Source organism: Perca fluviatilis, chromosome 9 (genome assembly GCF_010015445.1).
Source record: "Perca fluviatilis chromosome 9, GENO_Pfluv_1.0, whole genome shotgun sequence".
Taxonomy (NCBI): Eukaryota; Metazoa; Chordata; class Actinopteri; order Perciformes; family Percidae; genus Perca; species Perca fluviatilis.
In genome coordinates this window covers 20,751,194-20,776,160 of record NC_053120.1, presented here as the reverse complement: position 1 = coordinate 20,776,160, position 24,967 = coordinate 20,751,194, and the positions used below count along the sequence as shown (strand labels likewise).

The 24,967-nt window shown below is 41.2% G+C and overlaps 2 protein-coding genes across 4 annotated transcripts; one reads left to right on the top strand and one right to left on the bottom strand.

Annotated features, from left to right (window-relative positions):
- Nucleotides 1-1,347: 1,347 nt before the first annotated feature.
- Nucleotides 1,348-19,374, bottom strand: mfn1b (mitofusin 1b). 2 transcript variants are annotated; one of them, XM_039811559.1, is made up of 18 exons: nucleotides 19,137-19,374; nucleotides 18,483-18,640; nucleotides 18,142-18,277; nucleotides 17,384-17,546; nucleotides 16,706-16,830; nucleotides 16,389-16,497; nucleotides 14,728-14,835; nucleotides 14,315-14,468; nucleotides 13,424-13,491; nucleotides 11,573-11,694; nucleotides 11,099-11,225; nucleotides 9,649-9,753; nucleotides 9,402-9,504; nucleotides 4,024-4,250; nucleotides 3,674-3,847; nucleotides 3,296-3,492; nucleotides 2,844-2,978; nucleotides 1,348-2,216 (listed from the first exon to the last, which is right to left on the bottom strand). In XM_039811559.1, exons 2-18 carry the CDS (start codon nucleotides 18,628-18,630, stop codon nucleotides 2,147-2,149), a joined length of 2,271 nt encoding a protein of 756 aa, XP_039667493.1. In that variant the 5' UTR covers nucleotides 18,631-18,640; nucleotides 19,137-19,374; the 3' UTR covers nucleotides 1,348-2,146. The 2 variants fall into 2 exon arrangements, with proteins under 2 accessions (XP_039667493.1, XP_039667494.1); XM_039811560.1 differs by lacking the exon at nucleotides 18,483-18,640 and having other exon boundaries at nucleotides 19,137-19,373.
- Nucleotides 19,375-20,663: 1,289 nt separating this feature from the next.
- Nucleotides 20,664-24,803, top strand: plaat1 (phospholipase A and acyltransferase 1). Of its 2 annotated transcripts, XM_039812064.1 has the most exons (5): nucleotides 20,668-20,949; nucleotides 21,762-21,811; nucleotides 22,393-22,531; nucleotides 23,508-23,776; nucleotides 24,603-24,803. In XM_039812064.1, exons 2-5 carry the CDS (start codon nucleotides 21,785-21,787, stop codon nucleotides 24,702-24,704), a joined length of 537 nt encoding a protein of 178 aa, XP_039667998.1. In that variant the 5' UTR covers nucleotides 20,668-20,949; nucleotides 21,762-21,784; the 3' UTR covers nucleotides 24,705-24,803. The 2 variants fall into 2 exon arrangements, with proteins under 2 accessions (XP_039668000.1, XP_039667998.1); XM_039812066.1 differs by lacking the exon at nucleotides 21,762-21,811 and having other exon boundaries at nucleotides 20,664-20,949.
- The last annotated feature ends 164 nt before the right edge of the window (nucleotides 24,804-24,967 follow it).

Here is a 24,967-nt window from a genome sequence, read left to right as displayed (position 1 = left end):
AAAACCATTAATCTGCAGCCCGTTGAATACAATAGTTGATGATTTTGAGAGTTAAGTAAGTTACAAGCAGTTCCATGAGTTCATGGACCTTTTCAAGTTTATAATAAAAAAAAAAAAACTCATGAGACAAATGCACATTATAGGTTTTCATACAAGTCATAAATAGATACTTAAACTTGTGAAATATTCAGTACACTTAACATTGTTCAATTATCTAACAAAGGATTGTGTGTATCCTTGAGGTCTAACCAGGGGCGATTCTAGGATCACACCTTTTGGGGGGGGCTCAGCCCTTAATGAGAATGTGACACAGATACAGTGCTTGCAAAAGTGCCAACCCCCCCCCCCCAATTCGCAATAATCTGCGCCATGAAATAACCAACTTCTTCTCTGGGGACTACTGACGTTCAACTTCACAACCGTCCCCTGCTCTCCCTCTGACAGATTAGATAGAGACTCAGCCAAAGGTGGAGTCTGGCACAACCACCTCCGATTGGCTAACACTACGTTTCTGTTAACCCTTTCCTTGACGGGGTTACAAGTGCATTACATCAGCAACAGACACACAGGATTTTCAAGCCCTTTCAACCTGTAATTGTTTGTCCTCTGTCACTAACAGACATATTTGCAAACTAACTTGAAGCACAAACATTTATTTAAACATTTTTTTTAGGGGGGCTGAGATGAAATTTCCCTTGAGCACCCCCCCTAAAAAGGGTCTAAAATTGCCAATGGGTCTAGCAAACATGAGTGCATTTAATCTGTCATCAACCTTACATCTATGTTCTTGCCAGCAGCTTCTTCTTCACTGCCTTTGTTGTTGCATAACTGCCACCAACTGTAGATAAGTGCAATATCTTGAAACCATTTGCAGAATGTGTATCACACCGCCTGCCTAGGCACATGCATGTGGTCACAATACAAACAAAACGTGGACCCGCCCGTAAAAGCATTTTTCCATAGAGCTACTAGTGGTGAGAAACTCCACCGGGTACCTTTAACACTCAGTTCTGAAAGTAAAGTCTTTCTAATAAATGCACAAAAAGTCAGTTTTAGATAGTGGCAGATTTAATACAATCATGCAAATCTGGAGGTATTTCAACACGCATTCAAGAAAAAAAAGGAGGCAATTCAATGCAGTCTGTTCTAATTGTTATTAGAACTCTAATGGGTATAAATAAAGTAGGATATTATAAAATATATGAGGATTTCCAAAACCTTTGATCTATATAGTTAGAAAATAGAACATGAACCAACAGTATGCTAAAGACATGCTTTCCCTTTCTGGTCACATTATTTCTCTCAGTGAATTGACTTTAACTACAATTAAGAAAAAAAACTGTTCTGTTATTATTAAATATATTTATTTTTTGTTGCTAACATACAGCAGATCATGTGCCCGAACAGATACTGTACATGTACAATCTTACAGAAACTCAAACTTCATTTGATCCACAAAAGTTAGTCAAAAAAGGCATATTCACAGTTAGAAGCACGTTAGTGTCAAAATGTAGCACCCGACCGGTAGCCTTCCCAACGACCGAGATTCTATCGCCACCTTGTAGAGTGTCTTTGCACATATTAAATCCATGTTTCTTTGTTTTACACGCAGTTTCTGTTTTACAGTTTGTTCACTGCGGGTTCTCAAGCACCACTGGAGGAGAGGAGGAGGGGAAAATACTGTCGTGTCTGGACCTTCAATCTCCTCTGTCCACTAAGAGTGAAAATTCAGATTATTTTCATTATCAATTAATCTTTTTTTCTTGATTAGTTGACAAGTCAAGAAAAAGACAAGTGGTCATTGAGTTACCAAAAACTTTCTAGAAATCGACTATTTTGTGTGACAAAAAAAACCCAAAAATAACTACATTTTTACAAATGACACAAAACGACCGAATCTTTACGCTTGAGAAGCTGCAGAAGTTTGGTATTGTTGCCTGATAACCTTTCGTTGATTATCAAAATATCTTTAGATTTCTTTTCAGATGATAGACCAATCGATGAATTGATCTCTCTGTTCTGCACTACTGTCCACAGAAACTGATGTAGTTTAGGGGGTTGAGGCCCAGGCGCCATGAGGCGGCACCTGGCTGAGGAATGATTGGCTCAACAAGATCCAAACTGCGGCGCGATGAAGAAGAGCAGCTCACTGCTGAGGCTGCAGGTACTGGTTTGTGAACTCCTCCAACTGTTTCTCCAGTTCTGTCGCTTTATGTCTGCAGAGGAAAAAAAACATGTCAGATTTGGACCAACTTCATTTCTAACGGTTCATTTCCATTTCCAAAGATGTTCTGTAACATCTAAAGTTACATCTTCATTCTGTAAATAGTGCAGTCATATATACATCATGACTGAATAGCTGACTTCTTTTGCCAAACATACTGTAGTATAGCCAAACAGTATTATCAATTCCCCAACCTTTCATTAATAACAGACTTTTCCCAACCTGCCTAAAATCCCTGTTTAAAGAACTAATTTGCCAATTTCCACACGTATTGTGTAATTTATGTTTGTTATATTGTGACACAACTATGTAGACCTTTGTACATATCAATACTCAATTTAAAGCAAGCTCTTTTTTGATCACAAGCACAGGAGCAGTGGCAATAAAAACTCAAATGTATTTCCTTGTGTTAACGGTTATCGCTCTCTTTGATTGCCTCCAGGTCTTGACTTTTTTGTTGTTGTTGCTGTTCCTGTACTATCACTCATATCATCTAGATATTAATTTCCCCCAGACTAGACCTTCCCAAATTCCAATTCCACCATCCCCTCTCTTCCCCACTTCGCCACCCTACGTGTTGCCCCCCCGCCCCCCCAATGAGAGAAGGAGCCAGACTGACCGCAGGCTCTTGGAGTGTTTCTGAACGGTCTCCAGCTGATCTATCTTGGCTGTCAGTTGGCGGATTTCAGCCTCAAGCTCTTTTTGCGTCTGGTCCACCTGCTGACAGAGCCGGGCAAAGGTTGCCGCCATCTCCCTGGCAACACAGAGGGCACAGTATTGCATTGCTTATTTATTTAGCCCTGCTACAGACGGGAAGGCTGGATGGGACTAGGATCTATCTATCTCTCTGTGTGTGTGTGTGTGTGTGTGTGTGTGTGTGTGTGTGTGTGTGTGTGTGTGTGTGTGTGTGTGTGGAGAGAAATGAGCGCTTGATGTCAGCATAAATGTGCTGCATGTACAAGGATTAATCAAATTAAGTACATTGAGTATTTGTGATCAACATTTCATGTACTGCTCTGTCTAGTTTGTCCTACTATGAAATGACAGAAAATATACCGTATTAGGACTTACTGTTGGACCTGGTGGCTACAGTTTGCGCTAGTAAAGCTGACGATGAGCTGCAGCTTCTCACTTGCGTAGTCCACAAACTGGCGCTTCAGAGTGCGCTCCTTTGCCTTCGTGGTCCAGGTGAGTCTCTCGTACAGGTACAACAAGCCGTACAGTGAGGCAGACAGGCCGATCAGCCTCCAGCCAACTGTTCTCCACACCTGAGAGAGAAAATAAATAAACAAACAGACAGAAGCTGGGTTAGCTCCCTCACCATCCCTTATCAGGGATGTTTTTCAGCACCATGTGCTGCATTTGTAGTAGCCATAAAAAAAAAAAAAAAAAAGGATTTGTCAGGTTTTTTGGCATTCAAATCTTCATAAAATTTTGGAATAAACATACCACTCCCCCAACGATTATAACGCTCATTGAAGTACGGGAGGTGAGGGATGCCACGTTGGTTGCCATGGCTACCATCAAGTCCTCTTGGCTCATGAGGGCTGTCTCGTTGTTGGGCGGGGCTATCGTGGAGGGGGGTCCTGAGGAGGGCGTAAGGGCCAGCGCTGGCCGAGAGGCCTGATGACAGCAGAGTTTTTCAAAATCAGACTTCTTCAAAATGTTACGTGTTGGCGCGAATTCGGTCGCATCACACAAAAAGTAAGAATACATGCTGACATTAGCTATCAGGATATAAATCAATGAATGTTGATCCTACTAGATGACTAGCTCTCTCCCACAGCGGCAGCCTGTACCTGGAAGTTCTGGTCCACCAGTCGGAGCGCTTTCTGTGCGTTGACAGATCCCAGGAAGCGGTGGACTAACGCTGTCCAGCCCAACGAAAAGTTAAACTCAATGTTCTCCTGGAAGTCACTGCAAAGTGTGGTGCAGTTCAGGTCGTAACTCAGGTCAAACTTCCTGCTGGGCACCAGCATGTGGACTTGGCTCTGGGCCGTAGAGGGAAGCAGAGGGAGCATGCTCTCTGGAGAGTGAGAAAACATGTCGTATGAGAATCACAACAGAAATAGACCCAAATACTGTAAACAGCAGTCACGGGATCACTTAGTGATTCCATGCATCTTAGTTTGTATTTTAAACATGCACTGACGAAAGGGAAAATATGTTAACGCTCTAAGGGAGTATTCTTCCAAATCAGTACTTTTACTTTTAAAAAGTAAACTTAAGTTCATTTTACAGTTAATACATGTTTTGTGACTAATGGGAAACACCGCGAGATCTCGCCATACCAAGCAGGCCAGAAAACGTGTAGTGGATTCCAGTGTACTACTGCCTCTACAGAGATTCACCACAGCATCAACACTCAAAATAGAACTTTTCAATACACAATCCCTCACAAATAAAGCATCCTTCATACAAGACCACATCATGGACAAGGAATTAGACTTCATGTGCCTAACAGAAACATGGCACCAGCCAGGGGTTTACTCAGCGCTTAATGAAGCCTGTCCCCCCGGTTACAGCTATCTGGAGAGAGCCCGCAGTACTGGTCGTGGTGGCGGCCTGGCTGTCCTCCACCGACAGAACTTGGAACTGTCCCCCCTCCCCCTGCCTACACTGTCCTCATTTGAATGCCTTGCATTTAAATGTAAACCCCCCTTCCCAATGACAATGCTCCTTATCTACCGGCCCCCCAAACCCAACTCAGCTTTCATCTCAGAGATACACGACCTTCTCACAACACTTTGCACCACCTCTGCCAACATTATTATACTTGGAGATATTAATATTCATGTAGACAACCCCTCCTGCCACCTTGCAGCTGAGTTTCTGCAACTACTGGACTGCCTCAACCTCCAACAACATGTTGATGTCCCCACACACTCTAGGGGGCACACACTGGACCTGGTCATTTCCAACTCCACCCCTATTAGCAACCTTTCGACGTATGATCTGGGTGTGTCTGACCACAAGGCCATCTCAATGGAGTTGTCACTCCTTTCCCCACACACCAAAGACAAGCGTCAAATCTGCTATAGGGATCTGAAAAAGATCAACCCGGACACCTTGACCATAGACCTCCAACATCTCTCATCTGCTGATTTTTCTTCAGTCACTGAGTCGGTTGACTTCTACAACCAATCTCTGAGCAGTCTCTTAGATCTCCATGCCCCTGTCAAAACTAGAACTGTCAGCTTCTTACGCACAGCCCCCTGGTACACCAACGAACTCCGGCAAATGAAAACAGCTGGGCGTGTCCTTGAGCGGCGCCTCATGGCCTCAGGACTCACTGTTCATAGGCAGGCCTACCGAGAACATCAGAAGTCCTATTCAAGGTCCTTGAGAGATGCACGTTCACAGTTCTATTCCAACATTATCAACAATAGTCCTGGCAACTCCAAGCAACTTTTTTCTACCATACATGACATCCTCAAACCGCAAACTCACTCTCATTCAGAAGTCACAGAAGAGAGGTGCAACAATTTCATTACTTTCTTCAGAAAAAAAGTAGACACCATCCGCTCCCTGCTATCCAGTTTCTCCACACTGCCTGTCCCGACTGCGGACCCACAGCCTGGGATTTCCCAACCTCTCAGCTGTTTTTTTGTCATCTCACAGCAAGAGGTTGAGGACATCATCAAAAAGATGAAACCATCCACCTGCGCTCTGGACCCTTTTCCTACAGCCCTGGTAAAATCTAACCTCCATGCCATAAGTCCCCTCATCACAAAGGTCATTAACCACTCCCTTCAGGCTGGCCATGTTCCATCAACACTGAAAACCGCTGTCATCAGGCCATTTCTCAAAAAACCAACCCTAGACCCAGAAGTCTTTGCTAACTACAGGCCCATCTCCAACCTTCCATTCCTTTCCAAGGTGCTGGAAAAGTAGTTGCCGCACAGCTTCAGGACCATCTAAAACAAAACAACCTGTTTGAGAAATTTCAATCTGGTTTCCGCCCTGGCCACAGCACAGAAACAGCCCTGGTCAGGGTCACAAATGACCTGCGGGATGACTGCAGACGCTGGCTCTCCATCTCTTCTTATCCTCCTGGACTTGACTGCAGCATTCGACACTGTGGACCACAACATCCTCCTCCACCGCCTAATTTCCACCATCGGTGTTTCTGACTCTGTCCATGAGTGGTTCTCATCCTACCTCACCGGAGAACTGAGCATGTCGCCGTGGGGAGACGCTTAAATCCCTGACACACAACGTCACATGTGGTGTCCCTCAAGGCTCAGTGCTCGGCCCCACCCTGTTTATTCTTTACATGCTCCCCCTTGGCCATGTCATCAGCCGGCATGGAATTTCATTCCACTGCTATGCTGATGATACTCAACTCTACCTCAAGACAAACCCAACCGCCTCTGCTGCCCTGCCATCATCCACTCTGACCACCTGCCTGGAGGAGATAAAGGCGTGGATGAAACAAAACTTTCTGCAGCTCCAAGACTGAAGCCATTCTAGTCGGCACCCCACACCAGGTTCAATCATCTGACATTACCAGCATCAACTTCTCCGGCCAAACTATTCCACTTTCAACATCAGCCACTAACCTGGGTGTTAAAATGGACTCTCATCTGACTTTTGAGACTCACATCAAACATCTCTGCAAGACCTCCTTTTTCCACCTCAGGAACATTGCCAAACTCCGTCCCACACTCACTCCTGCGGACGCGGAAAAGCTTGTCCACGCTTTTGTCTCCTCCAGGCTGGACTACTGCAATGCACTCCTCACCGGGATCCCTGACAAAAGCCTTCAGAAGTTGCAGTATATTCAAAACAGTGCTGCTAGGATCCTGTTGAGGGTGCGCAAATATGACTCATCCTTAAATCACTCCATTGGCTTCCTGTCTCACTCAGGGTTGAGTACAAGGTCTCCCTCCTTACCCACCAGTGCATTCATGGTGAAGCCCCTCGCACCCAGGAACTCCCACCCCACAGACCTCAACACCGTACCCTCCGATCTGCCTCAGCATATTTTTTGAAACCTCCCAGGACAAAGCTTTGTACAATGGGAGATCGGGCTTTCTGCTCAGCTGCTCCCAGACTGTGGAATGCTCTCCCTGACCACCTGAGGACCCCACAGACTGTGGATGCTTTTAAACGTGGCCTTAAAACCCACCTTTTTAGGAGAGCTTTTGAGTGAACTTGTGTCCTTTTGCCTTTTATTTACTTCCTTTTCTTTTCATGCTCTCCTTGTGTTTTTATAATTTTTAGCACTATCATGTAGCACTTTGAGATTTGCTTAAATATAAAGTGCATTACAAATTAAATGTATTATTATTATTATTATTATTATTATTATTAATGGGGCAGAAAATAACAACAAAAGATGACAGAAACAGCATCGCAACATTATCATTATGGTAAAAAAGCAGAAAAGCTACATTTGATTTGAATATGCTGCTTTTCTTTATCTCTCCTTAGGGAAAAAAGTAAAATAAAAAAAATAATATTTCATAACAGCACCTGAGTCCTTTTCATCAGAGGGCACATTAACACCTTTTAAACATCACTGTCACGGAGCACAGCTTGCATGCGTGCCTGACACAATGACGCATTTGTAGCATAATGGGGCATGGGATGATGGCATTCAGCGAGGAGGGTAAATATAGCAGGGCGCTGGGTGTTGCAGACCATAGCTCGAGTGCCCAAAAGGTTTTGACTAAGTTTAGCAACTCTCTCTAAATGAGTAAAAACAATGGTGGACTGGAAATCTGGACCAAGGTCATTTTCTAGGAAATAATCATTTCTTCCTTGGTCTTTTAAACAAGAAAAGGTTTCGAGAAAACCAACCATACATTTACAATCTTCACTATTCTTCCATCCGACAGTACTTTATTAGTATTTCTGCTTTATTAAGATGGCATACTCAATAATACAAAATATCATAAATGACCAAGAGAAAGCTTTAAAGCTTTAGTGCGTAACTTTTTGATATTAATGAACGTCCGTTACATTCTAGCCATTGCCAAATGAGTTGCTACAAAGCTAATTAAGACTATCAGCTCCACACAACTCTCTGTATTTCTCAGTATGGCTATGTTCAGAAGATTGGGTCTTATGGTGAGTCCATCATGTTTTTTTAATCCTCCGTGTCCTCCTTGGCCAACGAGCAACTGTGTGGAGGAGGGGTGGGGGGCGAAGTGCGATCACAGAAGCCTTGTATCATGTGGATGCGCCGACAGTGTTGTTGTCATTACTTAGAACTCCTCATAAGGGCGACAGAAACTACACACTGTAGCTTTAATCTCTCACTTATGGTGTCTACGAAATTCCCGTTGATCATTAAGAGCTCAATGGTTATTTAAGGCTCTGACACACCAACCCGACGGCCGACCTTTGGTAGAAAAGGCAGTCGGACTGACCGCCTCCCCGAGTTGGTCAAAAAATTGCTTCGGAACACACCGAAGCGACAGCGACTTGAGCGTACGTTCTGCGCTTGCGTGAGACATCTCCATAACAGCAGGCGGTGCTAATCTGTATTGTCGCCCAAAAAATGAAAACCGGCAGCTGATTAGACGAACGCGTCACTTGGGTCTGGCGGCTCCCGGATTTTACAACCGAGCATAATGGCGGCTCGTTCGAATATGATCTCATATTTTACAAAGACAGTTCACCGAAACGTGTATCTGAAAAAAACATTTAAGCGAGAAATGGGCCATGCAGTTGCTGAATCGGTCTTCATTACAGATCGACAAAGGTCAGTTTAAAAGATTTTCGTCAGATTTTGAGAGGCGTTAGTCAGGCTCATCCTGCTCATCATTTCTGGGTTAGCGCTCCACCAATCAGATTGTCAAATCGGCCCAAATGAAGGCCGACGGCTCCTCCGACTGACGACGGCACGGAACACACCGAACAGACTCAGTCACTGACCTCGCCAGACTGTCCGACGGCCGATAATCGGGTTGGTGTGTCAGGGCCTTTATGCCAGACCGTCGACTTCAAGGCACCTAACCCTAGTGGCTTCCATGTAGCGCTGCCTGGAAGACGATGTTGGGGGCTTAAAACACCAAACACCTCATTAAGAGGTAAATGATGAGGTGTAGATCATTATTTGTTGATTTCTTTAAGCCAACCTCTTGGTTCAGCAGAGCTATTCACTCCTGATAGCTTAACCTAACCTCATTATTTTGTACACAGTTATGTTTGCCGTTTAATTACCCACCCATCATGTAACTCTGAGACGACTGGACAGAAGCGTTGATGGCGTTGGAGCAGCGGAAGGCCAGATTCTTACCCATCCCCTCCTCCACGTGAGCCAGCAGCTCCTGCAAAAAGCAACAGGAGTCACAGGCCACACTGACAGCAGTCAATACAAGAAAGAAAAACCAGAGTACATATCACCAGTGCACCTCAGATTATTGGCCAGGAAATGGTGTGACTGTGAAGACATAATCTGCGCCTCCACTTACAGATTTGTAGATCTTGAGGACATGTGGCGACGGGTGGAAGTCAGCGTGGAACTCATCGACGATTACGTTGAGACGACAGATCTCCTCTCCCATGGCACTGGACACCTGGATGAAACATAAGCACTCAGCTACAGCACATCAGCACAGGAGCAGGCAGGACTTGTGTTTCCTACTTAAAGAGCCACCAGCAGCACGTCAGAGCTCAAGCTGGTGCATTGTAGGGGTGCACGATTCAGAAAATGTCACGACTCGATTATCAGGCTCAAGATTCTATTCAAAAACGATTCTCGATTGAAAAAACGATTCACAGTATGTAAATGTAGTTACTTTTCCCATGTGATTGCAGTAGACATACAATAATAATAATAAAATAAAAAGATTTTGAATCGGTAGAGCTTGAATCGCGATTCGAATGTGAATCGATTTTTTTTGCACACCCCTAGTGCATTGAATAGCATATTTTGGTCTTTTCCTAAAGGTCCCATGACATGGTGCTCTTTGGATGCTTTTATATAGGCCTTAGTGGTCCCCTAATACTGTATCTGGGGAAAGGGGGGGGGGGGGGGGGGGGGGTTTTTTTTTTTTTTTTTTTTTTTTTCTTTTTTTTTTTCTCTCTCTCTCTCTTTATCTCTCTCTCTCTCTCTCTCTCTCTCTCTCTCTCTCTCTCTCTCTCTCTCTCTCTCTCTCTCTCTCTCTCTCTCTCTCTCTCACGGGTGGGCCAAATTCTCTGGGTGGGCATAGCAGAGAAAGGGGAGGTGATTTTGCTCCTCCTCATAAGGAGCAAGATTCCAGATCGGCCCATCACCCCGCATATTAATGTTAAAAAACCTCATAAAGTGAAATGTTCATGCCATGGGACCTCTAATGAACATCTACCTGTAAGACCACTTCTGTTCTTGGTTTCTGTCCAGGCGTGTTCTTAAATTTTTTCTACTCTTTGTTACATTTTATTAAAAACTGCATGCAGCTATAGTATTAGAGGTAGGCATCAAGCTGAAACTCTTATTTAGAGTAGAGCTGAAACAACTAATCAGTTAATCGATTAATAAACAAAAATTGAATAAGCAACAATTCAACTGATTTAAGTAAATCATGCAAAATGCCCATAATGTGCTGGTTCAACCTTCTCAGATGGAAAGATTTGCTGTTTTTATGGCCTTCTCTGACAATGAATTGACTATCTTTAGCTTCGGAGCTATTTGAAGACATAACCTCTGCCTCTAAAAAAATTATGACGGGCATTTTTCACTATCTTCGGCCATTATAACCAAACAGTTAATTAAGAAAATAATCAATGTATTGACATGAATCAATGATGGAAACAATGGTTATTTATCAGTTTGATTCAGAGCTGTTGGTGTAAGCAGGTAGGTCCCGGTCAGTAAGGTGGGAATAAGAACACTTAAACAGGACATTTAATAGTTCTTCCACCCGTCGTCGTCTACATTACCTTAGACTCCACGTCCTCACTGATGGCCTTGATCTTTTTCTTGATATCATCAATCAGCAGGTTCAGCTGATTCTTGACAAACTCCAGCCGGTCTATCTGGTACTCTCTGTCCTCCAGTGCCGCCACTCTGAAGCCCCACCCCGCAGACAGGAAATTAAGTCACAAATGCAAACTAGCAGCAGAACGATTTCACTGTCAAAAATAATCAGGTGAAGATACACAAAGAGCAACACAGTAGAAAGTAGCATTTTTGAGAAATCCACTGATAGTTACAGAATGTACTACTTAATTTATCCCTCTAGTACTAAACAAAAGTCATTAAAATCGTGTTACGCCAGCATATCTATTTAGTTTCATAGGTTACCTCTATAAGCACTGACCATAGGAGACAACATCAGACTTAACAGACAAATACATCTCAACCAATCCACTCCCACTAAAAGAGTACCGGTATGTATGGAGCAAGATACCCACCTCTTCTCCGCCGCCTCGATGTTGATGGCGTCCATGATGCTCTGGACTTTTTCTGTGATCTGCTTGGCCCTGATAGTGTGCTGCTCAAACTTTGTTTTCACTGCTGACTGCGAGATACACTCCTGCGAGGCCATAACACACAAGTTACTGTGACGGCTATAGGGGCTGCTGCTGAATAGGGTGCATGAACATGCACGCTACCAGGGACGAACAGAGGACAAGATAGACACCTGCTACTTTAACTTAAGAGAAGAAACAAAATGGAAACACAGGTGTGAAAATGGCAGCAGCAGTGTGTGTATCTTGCGTCCTACAGCCCACATATTGTGAAGTCACAGTAATGTGTTGGTGAAGCCACAGGAAAATTATAAAAAACATATCAAGGGTACACAATTAAGAATGCAAGTGAAAAAAAATAAAAATAAATACTGTAACATGTAAAAGTAGGAATATTGTGTAATTTTGGGATAAATGATCAGTTATCATAAATCACTATTCCACTCCTTAATCCATTGTAGCTCACGCAAAACAGATTATGTCTAAAGCATTTTTTTATTTGACATCTAGTTATGATCCTTAAGATTTTCATGCAATCAAAACCCATTTTTTTATTTTTTTTTACGAGTGGGATGCACTTATGTCATTAATAAGAGGCTCGCTGTTTACTGTTCACTCTCCTAAAAGGTGTATCAGAGCTGTACTAAGTTACTGCTAATGCAAACATTCCATGCTGCTGCTTCACATTTAAAACTTTCAACTGGCCAAACAGGTGGGGCTTTTATTGTGAAGCAGCAACAGGAAACAATATGTATTTGTCACAGGCAGGCTGCACACCTCCAACTCTTCAGCAAGGTAATCAACTTTACTGTGTCCTGCTGGTGTGTGGTAAAGGACGTGTTTGGCTGTACTGTAAACAGATACAGCAGTTGCTTTCTGTTGTATTTCTGACAAAGTAGCTGCTCAACGTGTAGTATTCAACCGCACTTGCTGTTAACCATGGGTGTCCCCCAAATCAACGACTAAAATCTTAAGGTTTATAACGTTCAGTCTTGTGATAATTTCCTCCCAATATGGACACAATTAAATTCCTGCTAGTTAGAGTCAAAACATAGAAAACTCAACAAGACAGAACAAAATCAAAGTGGACTGAAAACAAAATGAATGTCCTCGCCTAAGTGAATCTAGACTTCAGCAATGAAGACGCAGGTTGATGGGGAAGGCACAGTGATTGGTCTAGAAGGCGGTGGGTGGCAGCGAAACCTAACCACTGAGCCAGGTTCAAGTAGTTGACTGCTCAGGTTAAATATTACTGTTAAGTAAGTAAGGAGGGGTTGCTTCAATTTCTTTTACTATGCAATCACACACACACACACACACACACACACACACACACACACACACACACACACACACACACACACACACACACACACACACACACACACACACACACACACACACACACACACACACACACACACACACACACACACACACACACACACACGTTTGGGTAACTGAAACAATAAAGTAAGCTCTGATAACAAAGAATGAAAAAATAGCCTCACTTCTCATAATGTCTTTATGATACACCAACCGCAGTGTTTATCAACTTTATCAGCTATCCGTGTAACCTGCTGTTTTTGGCTTGATTTGACACTGGTTTCACCTCAGAAGCATACCTGTTGAGACAACTTCCTGGTAGCAAATATATCGACAGCTAATCACAAATGTGCCAAAATTATTAAAACTACTCCATTTTCCTTCAAAACAGGAAATACATTTTGCTTTGAGAAGTGAAAATACAATTATTGGAAGACATGGAGAGGACACACACACACACACACACACCTCAAACCTCCTCTCAAAGCATTGGAACTCCTTCAGTCTCTCCTGGAAGCCCTCAGCCAGAGCTCCACCTGTTGGATGAAATTATCACATTGTATGTGAAATAAAAAAAAATCTACACGCTATTATTGCACAAATACACAACTTGCATCAGCACAGATACCTTATCCTACACAAGGTGTGAAATACATAACTGTTTATTTACTTATTTTATCGTTTTTAAGCCTATATTTTTGTTTTGGATTATTTTCATTACTGTAATCAATATGTATATGAACACCTGTATCCAAATTTTATATAAAGATTCAAGATTCTAAACGTTTTGCCATTTCAACATAGCTGTTAGGAATTTGGTTTGGGAAACAGCATACTGGTTGGAATTAGAGATGGATACTGATAGCAGTATCGGTATCGGCTCCGATACTACCTAAAACGCTGGTATCGGGAAGTACTAGAGTTTATGCACCGATCCGATACCACGTAATAAAGCCCTAAAGAAAATCTACGTTAAAGTAGTTTATTTATGTTCTTTTTCCGTTATAACTGACTGTCAAACTGGAGAATAAAAGAAAGTTCTGTGGCATTCATTGTTTGTGTTTGTTCATGTTTCTTAAGAGTTTAACCTGAGCCAGACTGACAACAAAGATAGAAATCATATCACATCCATACAGGGATAGTAGTATACAGTTGTTAAAACATAATAAAATATATGACACACTGGTATCGGATCGGTACTCGGTATCGGCCGATACGCAAGTTCAGGTATCGGAATCGGTATCGGGAAGCAAAAAATGGTATCGGACCATCTCTAGTTGGAATGATATCAAACTAAGATTTGAACACGGTATCTCCATCTTCCAGGAATACGGCATCCGCTAGAAAGTGAAGCCTCACCTGTTTCAGGCATGCCCTGTGCACGTTGCATGCGTGAGTTGAGCACCTCTTTGGCAGAGACAAAGAAAATGCGGTTGGGTGCCTGATCACGGTCCACAACCTTCAGCTCCTCCACCAGGAAATTCACACAACGGTCTGTGTGCTGCTTCCTCACCTGGAGGAAGAGGTGTCACATTCTGAGGGTGCACTATGGATATAATAATATGGATATGTGGCTATAAATAAATTCATAAAAAACATTTGTCATTGGAAACACTGTAATTTAGTCTGTTTAACCAAATTACAAAAAAAACATGTTTCTTTTTATTTAACTTTAGTGGTAGCTAGTCTTAATCAGAAGTAAACAAATATGTTCAAACAATCAAATGTTATTGATTCGGACATGAAACAGATACAACAGACGGTTGACTCACATCCTCCATGTACTCTGGTTCGTTTGCTGAGGCGTCCCAGCGGTTGTTGAGAATGAAGATGTTGGGCTTTGACAGACGTTCGTTCACTTTGTGGAAAAAGTGCTTTTCCTAGATGGTGGGGGTGGGGGGGGGGAGAGATTGGTAAGAGTTGCTCAAATCAGTAAAAGAAATCTACATTTAATTCTAACTTTCTCTTTTTCTCTCAATCAAAAACTTTCCCTTCCAGAAAGTTGCAAAAGAAAAAGTTAGTTTCAACCAAGTAAAAATGACTTTTGCCATTTTCTGTTGATTCAAATTCAATACCTGCATTGGATGCATGTGCTGTGCATTCAGGAACACAAATATTTATTTATTTAACTTTATTATTTCATTTTAATGAAACTACTAAGGATATTACAGAAAAAAATACCAGCTGAAATGGGATGCAGATTCAATAAACAATGTGAGTGTATATTTAACGAAAGACCTAACAGGCTTATCCAGCATCAACTTTGGACCTTTGAACCCAAAGGTAAAAGCAGATGTCTAACTTTAAACTGAATAAATAAAACTGAATTTTAAAATGTATATATTCCAAACACTACTTATGGAAGTGACAACCCAACAGTTCATGAAAAGGGACAAACGGATATCCAGGTATATATGGAATGGCAGAAAACCAAGAATTATGCATAAACTTTACAACTTAAAAAGGAACATGGAAGAAAGGGGCTCCAATACTTACTATAGTATTACTTTGCATCCCAGTTAAGGCAGGGCAAAACCAATGTTTTAGTTGGTGTGCCCCAATACAGCAAAGTTGGATAAAAATGTTTGCACACCCAGCCAGAATTCAGGCTCTCAGTGACACACATCACACCACTACTTGCTCTTACCATTATTTACATAATGCCTGGGATTTATTTCCATGGAATAGCCCAGAGGGGAATTTGCGTTGCTTTCCCTTTAAGGGCTGCTGCTGGGTTAAGGAGCTCTGTGATTGCCTGTGTGTCCAGCTTCACATTACATGAATGCCTGAGCAGACAGAAACAAAAATGGGGCCTGTGTGGCTGGATACAAACACAGGCAGCCACATTCTCCACTCTTTAATCAGTTCAGCATAGAAAACATCCACACTTACCCTTTCAGTTCACATAAGTGACTGACGTAACTGAAAACTTACTTAGCTGCCTATTGTGGTTCATTATTATAAGTTATGACAATTTAAGTGGTCAAATTACTGTAATATCATCACCTTGAGTGGACACAAAAAGGAACATTCAGTGATAATAAGCTATGGAAACAGAAATTGTAATATCTACTCATAGGATTAACTATTTTCAAACTATCCATACACGTATGTAACGGACATAATGTGTAATAACAAAAAGAAAATTGTAAGACAGTGACAGAGTTTGCAGCTAATGTACAAAATCAATCCAATTCATTTGCTGAATGAGTGATGCAAAGTTGTTTTGGTTTGATTGTAAAAGCCATCTAGCCTCTTCCTAGCTCAAGTTATTCTATCACTGTAAACTATGTATGAACGTGAAGGCGTCATATCAGCAAAAGTAAATCCTTGATGCAGAATGACAACAATGGCCACCCTCAATACCAACATGTACTGTACATTTCACAGGATTTTGGCCAGTCATGAGCTTCATGAGTCTCAGAGGCATTACCGTGTTCATGAGTGTGGATTCAGAGTTGGCCACCAGCACAAAGACATCAGCATCCAGGCAAAACTTGTCAATCCAGCTGTCCAGTTGTGATGTGACATCTGTCCCCGGGCTAAGGGAGGGGAAAAGAGGTCAAAAGCATGACATCTACAAAATATGTAAAGTAACATTTCCATTTGAGCTTGATTTTTTTCTGCACATTACTGACTTTATCTGTGTAAATACAGCTTTTAAATCTCCCAGAAGCTGACAAATTGATTTTTGTATATTTTTTTTTATTTTACACAAACTTTGCAGATCTGATTAATGGATCCCGTTACCTGTCTACAAGCACCAGGTCGTCTCGAAGCAGAGCACACCTGGTCTTCGGCCAAAACACACGGACAAGACAGCCGGCGTCCAGACTCTCATCCATGTGGAGTGCATGAGCCAGCTGGTTTACAGTCTGCAAAGGAGATGTAAACAGACTGAAGTTATGCTTGTTAATGTAATAACTTCTCTTTAAAGTAAAAGCATTATGCAGCAATCATTGTGTTATCACTCTGTTAACTTCACAAATTGAAGAAAACATACCCTACCATTATTATGATAACGTGTTTCCTGTAATTGTTATAACTATGACTTTACTTTCTCAGGTCATGTGTGATTGATGAACACACAGGGCTGTTTCTTTGATCACACAATCAAATATTCCACAATGGCAGTAATACATCTCATCAACCACATTCCTGCCATTCTGACTGCACGTGGGAAAACACTAGTAAATCAACAGAGGAAATGTGAGGAGGTGCAACATCACTGCTGGTCGGATTAGTGAACATGGCCAGTTTCTGGTTGGTGTTAAACCGTGTCTCTCCAATTACTCTAGCAGAAGTACAAAATAGTTCTCAATTGTTGAGAACAAAACAATTGTGTAAATATTTGACCAGTGCTTATAAAAGACTAATTAAAACCTAACCAAACCTTTGCAAAACAGTTAATATTAAAATAACAATTACCTTGATGCTCTTTTCCTCATCAGAGCCCTCCGTCTTGAGGTAGGCCTTGTCATCATCAGTGCCCTCGACACTAAGGAAGCAGTTAGTGGTGTGGCCAATCCCGCTGGGCAGCACACGGTCCCTCAGCATAGCGTTGACAACTGTGCTTTTACCATTACTGGTCCTAAAAACAAACAATCACAGTCACTGACTGTATGTGGAACCAAATCATTTGCTCATATCTCAAATTAATCTCACAATGAACACACGTAAAGTCCTAGGGTGTCACATCCTTATTTATTTTAACTGGGAATGCAACACACATATGTGGCTACTAATGGGTCAGACTGAGTAGATAATCTGGTTACGCTTGCAACGCAATGTGTTTTCAATGTAAGCAACTCCTTGCTGAATCAAGCAGAGGTCATCTCTTTTTTCTCTAACACACCCTTCCTATTGTGTTTTGGAATGAGGTGACTGAACAGTGCCATAACAAGGTCACTAGTCAAATTAAAAGAACATAAAAGTGAAAGCAAAAGTGCTACCTAAACAGCATGGGGAAGAACTAGTTTAACGTGCACATCACAACAACTACGTCTGTAAAGGCTGCTCATGTAAAAGACTGTTTGAGAATCACATCAGAAAAGTGTTCAAGACAATATTCTCTTCAAATAAAATTCAGGTGTGTGTGTGTGTGTGTGTGTCTGTGTGTGTGTGTGTGTGTGTGTGTGTGTGTGTGTGTGTGTGTGTGTGTGTGTATATATATATAGAGGTTTTACCTGCCAAAAAAGGCCACTTTCATGTGTCTGCGTGCCAGCACCTCCTTAATGACAGCAAGTTTGTCAGCATACGACTGGATCTCCAACTTTTGATCCTGACTGGCAATGTTCTGCAGAGCTTTATTGCCACAGGTGTCTGTTCAACACACACACACACACACACACACACACACACACACACACACACACACACACACACACACACACACACACACACACACACACAGAGAGACATACAACAACACCTACTTCATGAGCCATTCAGATGGAGAGAGCTGTTGATGTCATCACTTCTCTTTAACATAACAATATTTTGTATACAGATAAGCAAACCCTGTCACCTTCTACAAAAGCTGACGTCTCTTTCACATAGTTCAGTAGCTGTTCAAACACATCGCTTATCTTCTTCTTGGCTACAACAAAGCGCTTCAGAGGGGAGAACTCCCCCCGACTTGAATCTGACCGTATGAACGGAGGAGCTGCAGCCATTGTGTTCAATCTAAACACAGAGAGGGGTCAAAAAGGGCAAACTTTTATTTCTATCAGTGCACACACATGGACAATGTTCACTAACGTGCTGGTCATTTTATCATACTGTTTAGATCAAGCGTGACGGTTTATGTTTGTGATGATAAGATTGCAGTTGTACAACTGTTTAGCTAGGTAACGTTAACGGTTACATTGCAGTAAAGCTGGAAGGTTAACGTTACATACTGTATGTTAGCCAAGTGGGTTAGCTAAGTTACATAACAATAAGTTATCCCACTGTTAGTGAAACCCGCATAGAAGTTAGCAATGACATCGTGTAACTTTGATACACATGACACATGAGAAAAAAACTATATATGTTTGGCTTTTATTTGGAAATCGTGTGTTAAACGAGCGGCCACGTTACAAAATAAGCTAACTGATTGAAGCTAGCTAACGTTACAAGCGCCAACGCGGTAGTAAACTCGCATTAGCTAGCTAGCTAGATAGTGGTATTATTTCCTTACCACAGCCAGTGTCCTCTTCTCATAACACAAACAATATTGATCCGCAGCGACAGACAATCCTTTGCCTCGCTGGAAGATACTTGCTGTCAGCCTGGCTGTCTTCTTCTGTATCCTGTAATGGCACAAATGTCAAGCTGCTGGTCGCAGACGGAGAAAGGCTTCCGGAACAGACTTATTAATTCGTAATAAAAACCCAGTTGATCCGAGATGCTACGTTTGACATTGTGCCACTAGCTAGCTAAGTATTTGAATGTGGCTGGCTGGATAAGATTTTAGTTTAGTTCCTGCTGACTTGCATATGTTTTAAATAGCTGTGGTTGTTAAAGTCAACTGATTCACCCTTGCATGTGGTTTTGATTTTACAGGGTATCTATTTATTATTATTATTATTATTATTATTATTATTATTATTATTATTATTACGGTTGGTATTTTTTTAGCAAATGTTTAGTTTGACTGTTTGCATCATTAAAGTCAAGTGTAGTCAGAAGAACTGAAGAAGCAAAAAATTTATTTTGGTCTATAAAAACGTGTTGGTTGAAGCTACAGCTTAAATTTAATATTCGCAATCTAACGTTATAGCTATGATGTCAATGGTAACACCACAATTGTTCTGTTGTTATTATAGTAATGCCAACTAAACTGATTATACATAATAGTTTATATAGTACAGTTCTTTTTTTTATATCATAAATATTTTTTTTTAAACTTATGTTAATGTGTGCTACACATGGTCATGGTGGTTGATAAATTCACCACTCTGTGATTTTAACCGTTCCATTTCTTTTCTTTTTTATTTTGAAACAAAAAGTATCTACTTTCCTGCTTTCTTCATATTTACTGTTCTCAGGTTGCAACCTTCTTACGTACTGTCTATGGTTGCAACTGACCGGGGGGCAAAATTACGAATCCCACTATGACCACGCCAAGACCCGCCCTACGAAGCAGCTCGATTGGTTGGGGTTAGGCATTTCACCTCGAGTGGTTAAGGTTAGGATAGCCGATTGGTCAGGGGATAGGTTACGTTACCTTGCGTTCTGCCATAGTGGGATTCGTAATTTTGCGACCGAGGGGGTTGGGGGCCAGGGGACAACATGTGACTAAAAGGTAGTCGGTCAGCCAATCAACGAGCCAAGAATCCATCCAACCCCTGTGCTCTCCTTTACAGCAGCTGATACTTAAGCACACCAAGGCTATAATTGATTATACACTGTTTCCTCAAGCTTCATATCAGATTTTTCAGGCCATATCAACAATGTATCACCAAACTGGTACACTGGTCCTACCCATTTATCTGCAGGGTGGCAGGGGATAGGAGTCTATCCCAGCTCACACTTGTTGTGCAATAAATCTTTTACCAAGCTCTCTGTAGAGCTGTACAAACCTCATGGCATTTTTACATTCATTCATTTAATGTCTCTGTGTCATTTAATGCAGACATTACATAGACAGCATTTACATTAAATCAGCAATATCTGTGTTGCCTTTGCCAGTCCACAATAACTATTATTCATAAGAGCACTGAGGCTGCTTGTGAATGGGACAATGGCTGGGAGGAAACGCCTCTCTGTGTATGTGTGTATGTGACCTTAGCAACTGTGGCAAACTGTCACCAGTCAGAGCAGCGGACACTGAAATACCTCCAACAGGACCTCCAGCGTCTGGTTTGGCTTTGTGATATTTGACAATCATCTCAGAAACTTGGAATCAATCTCTTTCTCTTTTTCATTTCTTGCTGGATTTCTTTTTGGTTATGTGCGGATTTATGATGGAGAATTAAAATGGTGAGGAAGAAAAAGCTGCTGGTGTTTGAGTAAGTATTAATCCTGTATGCATCTGCTCTGTGTTGACTGTTTGAGCCTCTGACATGAATTCAATACAATCACAATCATAATGCTTTAATAACATTACAACGAGGGATGTTAAAGGTATCTATGGCACTTTTCATAATTTGTGTTATAGTATGTCTACATCATGTTTTGTATAGTCACAGTGGATGTTTTAGAACATTATTAAAATAATCACACAGAGTTAAACTGTGTGTTTTCATGCCAGAGTTTTGGTTTGATAAAATAATAAGAGGCTTTTTTTCAGCGTGGCTCCAGCATCTTACATTAATGATGAGATGGATGTACTAAGTGCTCTCCTGGGCAGATATAGATTTCATCCTATCCATATGTCATTTTGATCCAAACAAAACGTTTCTCTTTCACTGGAATTAACCACCTTGGCATTTTAATTTCGTTTCATCTCAGGTGATCATAGGCAATTTGTTTTAAAAATGAAAGTAAAATAAATTCACATTTTTATGGGTGATAATAACCTGGGCTCAAAAGATTTTCTGTCAGCTTCCTCATTGTGTTGATGCTATTGTGGCAGCACAGGTGACACAAGTGCCTATGTGTGTATTGTTTGTGTGTGTATGGGTGCCCTTTACATTGTACCATCCTATCTAGCATTCTCTTTCTCTGGGAATTTAGTTATTTTTGCCTTTTGACTCTTGTCTTAACACAAACTCAGTCATAGAATAAAAAAAACATATATCATTTCTCAGATTCATGTTAGTGATCTGTTAGTTGTTTTGTTTGTTTCTCCTACATGTGTTTTCTTTTCTTTTCTTTTTAGAATTTGTGGAAGCATGATGTGGGATGGATAAACAACAACAAAACTCCACTGTAAGTTGACTGAAAGGCTGTAATGAATGACCTGACATGTTTAGCAGTTTGTTTTTATGATGGAATGTGGCTATGTAATGATGGAGTATGATAGCCTAGAAATCTAGACGCACCCTAGCGGCAGCAAATGTAATTAATTGATGTGGGTCTGGCTTGTCAGGCTAAGAGTATGAATGAACCTGCTGTAAAAGTATGTGTGAGTCATTTCAAAAGTCTATTTACTACTATTGTTTCCCTAAATTGTAACATGTATATCATTTTGACAAGTAATACAGCAACGGTTGAGTTTAAAAAAGGCCTGATAAAAGATTTTAATTTATTTAAGTTTTCAAGGGATGTCATAATGCAATGTTTCGTGACCATAATATGAAATCATCTAAATGTTTAAAGAGGGTAACTTTTGATATTTCCAAAATGTTTCCATATTCTAAACATTCTTATTTTATAGTCAAATTTCATTGTTTTATAATAGACACATTAAGCCCCCTGCAAGCTCTGCATCACTTTCATGAAAGCAATGTTTCAAATAGTCATATACTCCATCTGTAATACTGTGTGTGTCTTTCTCACTCTGTGTGCAGATGGCCTCTAATGACCCTGACCTTCCTGACCCCTCTGCTGACCCCCAGCCTGGTGACCTCATTGAGATCTTCAGACCAGCCTATCAGCACTGGGCTCTCTACCTGGGAGATGGTTACATCATCAATTTAACTCCCGTTGGTCAGTACGAAATGAGACGAGTGTAACTGGCTGAGCTAAGTTTAACAAAAAAAAAAGTGGTATCTCAAACACCATAGATAAGAGGACAGGAAACTCAATTAATAGGAAACTATTGTCCAGCTGTCAAATTTGACTGCATTATCAAGGCACTAAAAGTCACATTTTATCTTACCAGACACCAGCAGTCACAGGTAGATGAATTTAAAGCACTTTGATACTGTGGGTTTCAATAGGGTCCCCCTGCAGCCTGCCTAAAGCCATGTAAGGCCACACCCCCACCTCATAAAAACACCCCTTTAAACACAGTTATGGATCGGGAGTGGTGAAAAGTAACTAAGTACATTTACTCAAGCTCCGGCCGGGAACATCGTTTTCATCCTTCTCTCTCCCTGCGTTTACTGCCTGTATCGCTACTGTCTACATTAAATAAAGGCAACATGCTAAAAAATATTCTTCAGGAAGGACTTTGACTTGTAAAGGAAGTATTTTTACATTGTCATATTGTGACTTTTTCTTATGTAGAGGATATAAATACTTCTTTCACCACTTTGGTTTGGTTTAACGCCCCTTAGCACTAATATTCTACAACATGAAATATTTGTGACTAAATATGCAACTATCAAAGTTGAAGTTTAAAAGCATCCTTACTTATAATGTGAGAGTTTTACACTCAAAAACTTAACGTCAGCCCACCAACTGTCTCTATATTATGGTATATTAGTTAGTTTCTAAAAATTTAACTTTGTGTAGGACTTCTGGCTCGTTCACTGGTCCAGTTTTGATGAAATGATACATTATGATAATGCATTTAGTTTATGTGGCCAGCATCCAAAATGACTTTGGGATCTGTTTGTTGTGCATCCCCACATCAACGATTTTAGGTCCAACATCCAAAAATATTCACTTATGGTAAGTTGTAAACACTGTAGAAGAAAATGTTGTTATCACACTAAAAGCCTCTCCTCTTCCTCTCCAGATGAGAACCAGGCAGCCGCCATGTCCAGTGTGAAGTCCGTCTTCAGCCGGAAGGCAGTGGTGCGCATGCAGCTGCTGAAGGAGGTGGTGGGAAGCGACTCGTACCGTGTCAACAACAAGTACGACCACAACCACACACCCCTGCCCATCTCGGAAATCATTCAGCGAGCTCAAGTCCTCATTGGCCAGGAGGTGTCTTACGACCTGCTGGGGAGCAACTGCGAGCACTTTGTTACTCTTCTGCGCTACGGGGAGGGGGTGTCCGAGCAGGTCTCTCACTGTTTATTTTGTTTCTGTCTCATGTGCCATCAGGGCAAAATACTCACTTTTCACTCAACATATCACAGTGAATGATGACATGTCACCACCACTGCCATAGTTGTACTTGTGAAGTAGATCTTTTAAAACAGAACAGGACAGTTACACATTTAAAAGACAATTTCTTTAAAATAAACCTTGCCATAAAAATAAATCAAACATTTACTTTTTAATGGCCTGTGTTACTTTCTGTATTCCAGACTGTTTCTATGTACATTTCAGTTCTGTGATTGTGTTGGCTGTCAGTTTAATTAAGGGACACTTTTTACTTTTTCTTTTACCTGAGAGGGTTCTATCCATTTTAGGTCATAGGTCTGGCATAATTAGATAAACTCACCTAAATACAATCACTGGGCCTGTTTTGATTGGCTGGATTTAGGCACATGTTTCAGTTGTTAAGGTATGTCCACAGTCTGGGTGAATATTAAAAGGACACTCCACCAAAATCTATGTTTTGATTGTCACTCACCCCTATAGCCTTGAAAAGGGGCTAAAGATTTTGTACTTTCTATCTTCACAGAGCATAGGAGCTGTGTATAAGGTTGAACTACTTAAGTTTCCAAGGGTTTCCATGGGTTTCCAATGGTTTCATGTCCAGTTTTAGCTTTAAAAATGATCAAAACATCTATATAAACCTCTAAAAAAAAATCTTAGCTGTTAATTTTTATATTCAGTGTGTTACAAACATATTCAGCCTAAGCACAGTCCTTGTTCATTAATATGTTTAAGATCACGATAACCCTCAGTCCACCTCCTCTTGTCCTCCTTGTCTCTTCAGGCTACACGGGCCATTGGGGCCATCAGTTTGGTGACGGCAGCAGCCAGTGCCTTCTCTGTCCTGGGACTGATCAACACACGCTCCAGAAACAGGCCTTTCTGACAGCTGTGTTCTTCACTGAAGGGTGTTGTCTCCCATCATTCATGCGGCTGTGATTAAAAATAATTTTAAAAAACAATAAAGAATTAATAAAAATGCAAATGACTGTGTTACTTGTTCAGAAACTGGCCTCATATAGTTTACACCATATTGTCTCATCTGTGTTTGTTGGTCAAATATAAATAATTCTGAAGCTTGATCAGAGTGTGAAATTGTTGATGCATTAGTGGTTGCTTCAACTAAATTATGGCAACTGGTCATGCAGA